General features: G+C 34.6%; 1 protein-coding gene across 1 annotated transcript; it reads left to right on the forward strand.

The window, feature by feature from the left end:
• The first annotated feature begins 2,411 nt into the window (after positions 1–2,411).
• Positions 2,412–8,737, forward strand: SPON2 (spondin 2). The gene is made up of 6 exons (XM_041403015.1): positions 2,412–2,548; positions 3,352–3,577; positions 3,937–4,160; positions 4,429–4,620; positions 5,606–5,780; positions 7,686–8,737. The coding sequence occupies exons 2-6, from the start codon at positions 3,355–3,357 to the stop codon at positions 7,862–7,864; spliced, it is 993 nt and encodes a 330-aa protein (XP_041258949.1). The 5' UTR covers positions 2,412–2,548; positions 3,352–3,354; the 3' UTR covers positions 7,865–8,737.
• Positions 8,738–9,654: the final 917 nt, after the last annotated feature.

A 9,654-nucleotide genomic window follows, 5' to 3' on the forward strand; every position in this document is an offset into this window, starting at 1 on the left:
TAATGGGACATAAAAACTGAAGAAGGAATGCAAGCATAGGTTCTGATCCCACAGCATTTTTTCTCCTACTGCTGGCCCACAGAAATTTTGAGTGGAAATCTGCTTTTTTTTCTGTTCTTTGTTTTCCTTCCATCTACGAGACACATTTGGTGTTTTGATGTCCCTCACAATGTCAGAGACTGATTATGCTTACCATAAGCACAATTTCTATTTAAAGAAATAAGATAGTGAGTCTTCAAGTTAGGATTTTTTTACATTACTCTGCATGTTTTTTTCTTGTTTTTTTCTCTCTTCACTCAGCCTTAAGGGGTGGGGGTAGGGAAACAAGATAATTAAATAAATTAACACTGTTTTCCCCAATGATTTCATTATGAATTCAACAAGGATAAGAATGAGGCTCTAGGTCCTGAAGAACTTAATAATGAGAAATCTGTCATAGTAAAACCCTCACTGTAAACAGGGAAAGGTCCAGTGCCAAGTTCTGCAGCCTGCATGTATTGTCCTGTTCCGGGGTACATTCATAACATGCAGTCATGAAACCAGAATAATCTAGTCTGTGCCTTTTGCCAGCAATTTATCTTTGGAAGGAAGAGGCTATTCTGATAAATTAAATATTTCTGTGCCAGACCCAGAGCTAGTTACTTTGCTCTCATTTTGTGTTGTCCTGGCAGTGCCACACTGGGTTTCAGTACGTGAAGTTCACTGGCTCAGTAATTGTGATGACAGACAACAAAATCTACTAAAGTTTAAGGCTATTTAATAATAAATAGCAAGCCTTAAGTAGTTTTAATAATACACTTAGCTATATACTTTTAAATTTTTGGGAACTTTGTGTAGTTCTAGCAGGCTGCACGGGCTGGCTGTCATTAAATTAAAATATCAAAGAAACCTGTGGATCTGGAATTTTGTGTGTAGGAGGGAGTGAGCTGGATGTAATCCAAGTATCATTCTTCAGCAAATACTTAAAGAACTTGTATAAAAGTATCCATGAAGGCTCTCTGCTCTTTTTCTTAGTGGAGTCTAGCTCCTGGAAGAGAAATCAAGTATGGAAAACATACCATTAACATAGGACGGAGGAAGAGACCTTGGAAATAAAGGGCATGTCCATGCCTAGATGCCTTAACCTGCTACAGGATTTCCACATCTACCCAGATACAGAAGAATTGTGGCTATAGGTGTTGTAGCCATCTATGTTGAAATTTGCAATAGATTCCATGTTGTCAGCAGAATAATTGATAGAAATTCCATCCAGACATCCCAGTTTATTCACCTCCTGGCTTGGATTTACCACAGGGTGGGAGGGAAGTTTCCAGTTAAAGTGCCACAAAGCTCAGGCATGTTGTTTGGTGGACAGGAGTGTGTCACTAAAGCCGTGTGGTGTGTGCTTAACCTGTGATGCCCTGGGAGCTGCATCTGGAAAATAACTGGGTTTGTTTGGGTCTTTTCCCATATGCTACACCATCATGTTAGAGATCTGGGGAAGTACTTAAGTGATATTCCTCACAATTTCTAAAGAAAACTCTATTTTTTATGGTTCACTGTAAAATTTTCAGTTGCTGATTAGCCACAATAGCATTTGTTAACATTACAGGTTTGGCACAAAGCCCTCTGTTTTTCCTTATTTAAAAGGTGGTTTGGAAAATAAAATAAAGATTAAACATTCTTTTTTAATTGGGTCACTCTATAATGCTTATTTTTCCTAAACAATTTAAAAGTTTTTAGTGATGTAGGTATATGTACTGTACTATAGAGGATGTATGATTTAACTGTAATAATGAGATTTTCATTTGGGGTTTTTTACTCTGAAGACAGCTAAGAAAAATCTCCGAGCTTCCCAAAACCACTCTTTCCAAAGAAACCACAATGTTACATAGCCCTTTCATCATCCAGCATACAGTACTGTACACACAAAAACATACACTGTACTACTTTAATTCATATTTGCAGGATACACAGTCTGTGTGAGTATGTGCAATTATGAAATGTAAGTTTTTTTTCCTCTTGACATTTTTAGCTGCCTCACCCCTTTTATTTGAACACATACATATGGTGTGTGAGAGTGAGCAAGCTCTCTGTAAATGTTTGGAAGGAGCATCTGTCAGACAATAAAACTTACAAGAAAACATGTTTCTCATTTAAAGAGTATTCACTAGAACTATTTCAGTGTTGGAATCAGTTCATTTGTATAGCTTGGAGGCATTAATAAGAGCAAAGAACTGCAAAGGCACCAGAAAACTCAAACTGTTACTAAGAATCCAAGGTATTTTTAAAAAGCATTTTGTCTTTTCGGCATCTCAGTCTTCTGATAAGGAATCCGAACCAGCTGACAGACAGGAAACCTCTGCTAGTCCATCCAGAGGGATTGCAAACAAGAAGATGGCATGATTTTTGCAAACCTGGAAAGTCTAAAGATTGCAATAATTGTTGGACCAAAGGGACCCTCTTCAGGCATAAATAGCAAGACTCCTACTGTCTTCTCTTGCAGACCAACTCAGCTGCCAGCAAAAGCAGGTGCTCTCCCCCTACCAGTGCTCCAGAGGAATATTTAGTGAGTATTCATGGCTATTTTTACAAACTAATGTATTATCAGTGATTTACTTAAGATTGTATAGTTTTCTCAAAGGACAAAGACATTTAAAAATCAGCTTTATGGCTGTTATTTGAAACAATTGGTGGAGTTCAACAGTCTGACGCAATTACCGTGTTAATTTAAAAACAAAATTTGCACAACCTATGACAGTAACTGCAAAAAAAAAACCCTGATTTTTTAAACTGTGTTTAAACTATCTAAAGGAATTACAATGTTTTGAATTCACATTATGACAGCAAAGTAATTTATATAAATATGAAATCTATTTGACTTTAAATGTTATGCTATAAAACAGCCTTTGTAGAACACAAATTTAAAATAAATCATTTCTTTTGGCAAAGTAACCTGCAATTGAATCTTTAGAAGAATAAATATACCACTAATGTTTTCCACAGAAACAGTTGCTAGTCTAATTAAATCAAGATGTGACTCTAATCAGATTTCAAAAGAAAATAAGAAACAGATTTTTCTCTGAGGTAGTACTATGGACAAGGATAAGATATTTTTATTTTCAGTTTTATTAGAAACACTTGTCCCAGGTAAAGTTACAGGTTTGTAGTATATACCATGGAAATAACAAATCTGAAAGCATTATAGTAATGTTTTCAGAAGCATAGCAATTTTTATTGTTTCAGATATCTGCTTTCTCTTTGGCTATAACTTATGCCACATTACATTTTATTAGGTAACTGCTATTAATTTTTGAGTTTAGAGGGACTAATATGGCTAACACTTTTTTTTTCTTTCTTTTCGTGTGGAAGGGAATGGAAAACCTGATGTTTGTCTACTGGTCCTGTAAAGTTATCTGGACAGTTCTTGTAACAATACTGGGTTATGCCAGCAGCCTGCCTGTGGGGGAGGATGCTCTTTGCACAGCAGAGGAACTTGCTAAGTACAGGATAATCTTCACAGGGAAATGGAGTCAGACTGCTTTCCCCAAGCAGTATCCACTCTACAGGCCTCCAGCACAGTGGTCATCCTTGCTAGGTAAGTGAAGTATGCACAGCACTAAGATCAGATAAGCCTCTTGACCTCTGTGGTCTTTTCTTCCTTAATAGTTATGTAAGATAAGTAATGAAAAAGGGGGGAAAAAAAAGGCCAAAGTTATTAAGAAAGAAATGCAGATATTGAAGTATCCACAATGTTCTCAAAAATCTCCAACTGTTTTCAATTGACTTCTGTTTTCAATTGGCTGCAGCTGAAAGAAGCAGTGATAAGCCAAATGTTTTAGTGTTCACTCAATTTTATACACATTTTTTTAACCTCAGAAATAAAACAGACAAAATGAAGAAATAGGGACATTCTAAATCAGACTTTTATGTCATGCCATGTATTCACTCAAATAGGTGTTACTCATAGTTCTGACTACAGCATGTGGAAAAAAAATGAATATGCCAGCAATGGTGTACGTGATTTTGCTGAAAAGGGTGAAGCATGGGCATTAATGAAAGAAATAGAAGAAGCGGGAGAGAAAATTCAGAGTGTACATGGAATCTTCTCTGCTCCTGCAATTTCCAGTGGTACAGGACAAACCTCAACTGAATTAGAAGTGCATCCAAGACACCCCTTAGTAAGTAAATGTACATACTCATTTCAAAAGTTTATTTTATGTTACCAGCAACCAAAATTAAATATTTGAGTTCTCACTTGTAGAAACAACATAATGAAAAAGAATTACTGAAAAGCATATCACATTGCAGGGAGCACTGTACAGCTTCTATAAAGTAGAAGAGCAAAATGACATTATTTCAAGAACTTTGAGTGAAAATTACTAAAAGCAGGACTGAAGCACTGCAAAGCAAGTGATGCAATCCTGATGGATCATTTTGTTTCATTAGGTTTCGTTTGTTGTACGAATTGTTCCAAGCCCCGACTGGTTTGTGGGTATTGACAGCCTAAATCTCTGTGAAGGAGACCACTGGATGGATGAAGTATCAGTAGATCTATTTCCATATGATGCTGGAACTGACAGTGGATTCACATTTTCTTCCCCAAACTTTGCCACTATTCCACAGGACACAGTTACAGAGGTAGGTGTATGGACATAGTTTAGCACTTCATATCGATATGTTTTGAGTCTTCCCTTTAAAAGATAACTAGTCTAAAATAGTGAAACTGCTTTCAGTATTCGAGAGTGTTGATGCTCTCAGTTATTACATTATTACACAGCTGATTAAACTACTGCTTTTGTTTATCTTCTGTATCTTTGGAATTTATTAGGTAAATGTAAATTGTTCATGAGAATTTGTCTCTACATTTTCTGGAAAAGCTGACAATTTTTGTATATGATATTTAACAATCCTTAAAGTGCCAGGAAAACAAAAATACAAAAGTCCTGACATCACCAAATGTGAATCTAATAGGGAAAATTATTAGTAGTGAATACTGCTGTGAGGAGGAGTTTTCAGTTGAAAGCACTTCTGAAACCTGAAACTGTTACATTTGAGGGAAAGGACCTAAAGGAAAGCAGAGAACTTCATGTGATGACATTACTTTCAATCTTTTTTGCTCATTTCATCCTCTCTATGCCCCATATTTTGCTTTTGCCATTTAAGAGAGGTGGGAAATGAAGGATTTTGATTCAAATATTTTGAATACTATAAATATTCACTTAATCCTTTCTTAAAGATGAGTTTTTCTGGTGACAAATCCTGTGCTAATGAGTAATGAGGAAAGGAAGAGAGAAGCCTTTGGCCTCCCATATCCATATGACAGCTCCTATAGTATACCTAATATTGTTTAATACTCATGTATTCTTCTTGTAATAACATCCAGTTCCTTCTTTTCAAATCTTTTCATACATTACTGTGTTTGCAGGACCTCCTATCACAGTCCTGTATCCAGTCAAGTATCCTGCATTAAAAATTCTGGGATGACCAGCATAGTTATGTGAACTACATGTTCACAGAAACTGTTTGTATGCAAATTATTTGCCGAAAAGTATTAGCATGATTTACAAATATGATTCTATATTTCCCTTCCTAGTTTTTTAATATTCTCCTTTTTATTTCACAGATCACGTGTTCCTCTCCAAGTCACCCAGCAAACTCATTTTATTATCCCAAACTCAAAATTTTGCCACCAATTGCTCAAGTAACAATGGTGAAATTAAAGAAAAGCCAGCTAGGTCTTTCTGCACCTTTTATTAATCTTCCAGCTAAAAGCAATGAAATAATAGACACTGTCTCAGGTAAGTGATTAGTAGATGCTCACAATTCTGTTATTTCCATTCACTCAGAAGTATGTGGAAATCTGGCAGGTGATGTGGATGAAACAGGTGATCAGGCAGAATATTCTCCTATCAGCATAAGGAATAGTTCCAGACTCACAAATAGGAAATAAAACAAGCCAGTTGACATAAAAGAGAATTCCTGAAAGAATAAGTAAGGGATTGCATATTTCAGCTCTGGTTCAAAGGACTGGGCTATATCCAGAGCAAGAGCTACCCAAGCCTTTGTGTCAGTGTAGCTCAGCGAATTTCATAAGAAACAAATGACACTCAATCAGAATCAGCATTCCAAACTCTTTGCAACTTTGAAGTAAATATTCATCCTTAAGATTCATTAATCTTGAATAGATAGAAAGACATGCAAACCACTGACGCAAGTCAATCAGAAGGGTGATTTTCAAATCTCTGAATTAAAATACATATATTATTAACAAAATATTTGCTCCAAGGGACCCATGTATTCCCAAAAGTATTGCCATGTTCCAGGAGCTTCTCCAGAATGTCTGGATATGGCATGTCTCTAGCACTGTGCTGTCACCTTACAACTATTAAAATACAACTCATTCTCTGCTCAGTTAATGTTCTATTTATAATTTAATACATGTACTTATCAATTTATAGTGGTTTAATGTATTTCTATTAGTAAACAATACATATACAAAGTCAATGTTACACACCTCATTTACAGTTATATGCTCTTAAGATTTGAAAAGAGCATTTGGCACTGTTCATGATATAAATTTAAAACTGCATTTGAAGTATAGTATTTCGAAAATAATTTTTAATCACAAATCCCCACTTTCCTACATATGAACCAGTAAATCAGTCTGTTTAAAAACTCATTCCAGAATCAAAAGGGCAGATTTAATTACCAGAGGTCAAGCAGTGTCCCCCACTCCCTCTAGAAACATAGGAATGAGTGATGACAGCAGAAGTGGTGAGTTCACTGTAACACCAGAAATTTATACCAGGTGTCACATGTTTAGTGTGGCATTTAAAGCTGGGCTTGTGCACACCTCTTTTACCCACAAATGCTGTAACAGGCAGTTTTGATGCCACTTCCTGTGACAAGCAGTATTTTAATTTAACCTGCTAAGGAATATTCACCTACTTTTTATGATTTTTACTTTAGATAGAAGTGTACATTATGGATAGTACTTCAGAGTTTCTAACTTCTTTTCTTGCACTGAATGAAAACTACATTGAAATCCTTTCAGCATTAGAAAGCTTCTAGTGACAGAATATCCTTACTGGCAAAGAGAAAAGTAGTGTACACACCAGAAAACAGCAAGATGATAAAAATGATAAAAAATGATAATTGATAGAAATGATAGCAAAATTATAAAAAATTAGACTTTATATCCAAAGCAAATTGGAACAAAAATAAAATGGAGTTCAATATGAACAACTCTAGGAACAATAGCTGCCTGCAAAGAAATATAAATATACCTAAATAAACCAGAGAAAAGCTTTAATCTCAGTGTTTTACTTAGTCATAAAAAGGAAAATGAGTTATAAAAATTGGCAGTAAACGTTTTTTAATTCAATCTTTTAAGTACAAAAATTTTAAGCATAGTTTTCTTTTAAGGAATTCTGTATTTTCATTCAAGACATAATATACTTGAGAACTGATATAATACCTCAGACAGGCTCTAGACTGCAATAACAATAATACCAATAAGTTTAGGAGCTGAAACTGGACTTTTTTTAAAATTTATGAGACAACACACTGATTTGATGGATATTACATGTATTTTGTATAAGAAAGGATTTTGTTTTATGATCATTGCTTAATGCTTTTCCAGCTGTGTATTTGACTCAAGTACAGCTTGAAGTAAAGTTACCTCTTTGGTGTGTGCATTGCAGAAACACCCCTGGACTGCGAGGTTTCACAATGGTCTTCCTGGGGGCTCTGCAGAGGGGTTTGCAGAGAAACAGGGACCAAGATCAGAACTCGTTTTGTACTTCTTCAGCCTGCCAATAATGGAATGCCTTGTCCAAACCTGGATGAAGAAACAGCATGTGAACCAGAAAATTGTGTCTGAAATAAATAAAAGATAATAATTACGATAATTTAAAAGTAGGATAAGTTTAAATCTAAACTACATGTCAATCAATGTTCTTTATAATTTGGATACACTGCACTATTTTGCTGAAAAGTTGCATTAGAGTGGTTTTGAAAGTTTTTATTTAATATCAAGATTTTGGGGGGTTTAATTCCTAAGATTTAGTAGGACAACAGTACTGGATAATTTAAAGAACAAAAACCCCCAAATAAATCCTTCCTCCAAATACACTGTAAGTTCTTGGAGTACCCTCTAGTGGCAGAAAAGAAGACATTTGGAAAGATTGTACTTCACATTTTTACTTCACGTAAAAATATTTCAGTCACAAAGTCTAAACTAATAACCTCCTTAAATATTGTAATTTGTTTATCTACACCTATTTATACCTAGAAAATAGTTTTTTCCTCTAAATTATGTTTTTATAATTTATTGGCATTTTTGTCGTCTTTCTAACCTTGCTTAATGTGCATTTCTTTAGAAACTACTTACAAAAGTCAGAGTGATCAGATGTTTGCAGTGTGGTTAAGACAATAATGGAACTGAGTAAATTTGTCTTGAGACTTTTGAATATATGAAAATGTTTTTTTATTTTTCTCTCTCAAAAGTGAGAAGGATAACTGCCATGAGGACACTCAGCCAACAAAATTACTAGAAAAAAAATCTGGAGTGTGGAGTGTGGATAGTAGTAGAAAACGTCTGAGCTGAATTAAAAATGTTAGCTGGGATACAAAAACTGATTTTTGATGTATGTCCCTCATGAGACAATTTTAATCTCAAAGTTAACACTGTTGACTATAACATAAATTATATCATTAACCTTAAATATGCAGTAAATGTGTCCATGTTTCTTTATATGTGTTTGCTGCTGTTTGTATATATATTACCTAAAATTAAGGTATGCACAACTCTAACAAAACACATGTCCAAAACTGTTCCTGACTGCAAGTTTTATGCTCAAATAACTTATAAAATGAATGTAACATCAGGCTTATGAAGAGCTGTGGCTACCAACTAGGAAAATAATTTTGGAATAATACTTATTCAATAGAATAAGTTTGAAGTCAGCTCAAAACTTTTACAGTACACTACAGTTTTACAAATATACAGCACAGGTATTGAACAGGAAAGTTGATTTGTTAGGTTCTTTCTGGAATATGCCAAATACAAGATAATTTCTCTTGTTTTTAAAGGAGCACACTGTATTCTGCAGAGGGCTGAAACATTTAAACATTTCTATGTATTTCTTTTCCCAGGAAAGACATCTTGCAAAGACACAAATAAATTCAAAACTTTACCAGACTAAACTTCACTGGTCCTGCAAATGCTGATAAATACACAGTTGTTAGAACTAAGTGTAGGAATTTCTGCTCTTCTCTCATTCTTCAGATTCCCACTGTTGTTTGTTGTTCAAAATTGTTCCACTTATTCCTGTTATCATATCTATTTTTTTAAGTTCCCCCTATTTCCACTCTATAATGGGAATAGTGTTACTATACTCTTCTATGTTTAGTTAATTGTTAATATTTTTCATTCTTCTTTTTTATATTAGTTTTAACCATTCTGTGTTTTCTGTTACACTTATTTAATACCTGTTTAAACATTTATCATCATATCAGAAAACATAAGCATACATTGTAGCATATATTTAAATATTCTCAGAGGGTAGGAGCTAATTTCAAATTGATTGTCAAGAGACAAATTAAGCTCAGTAAAGTCTTTGGGCAGATATCACAGGCAATTCTAAATTATGCCTTAGGAAAAACAAACTC

This window comes from Onychostruthus taczanowskii, unplaced genomic scaffold, assembly GCF_017590055.1.
Source record: "Onychostruthus taczanowskii isolate IOZ18803 unplaced genomic scaffold, ASM1759005v1 scaffold2, whole genome shotgun sequence".
In the NCBI taxonomy this organism is placed as follows: domain Eukaryota; kingdom Metazoa; phylum Chordata; class Aves; order Passeriformes; family Passeridae; genus Onychostruthus; species Onychostruthus taczanowskii.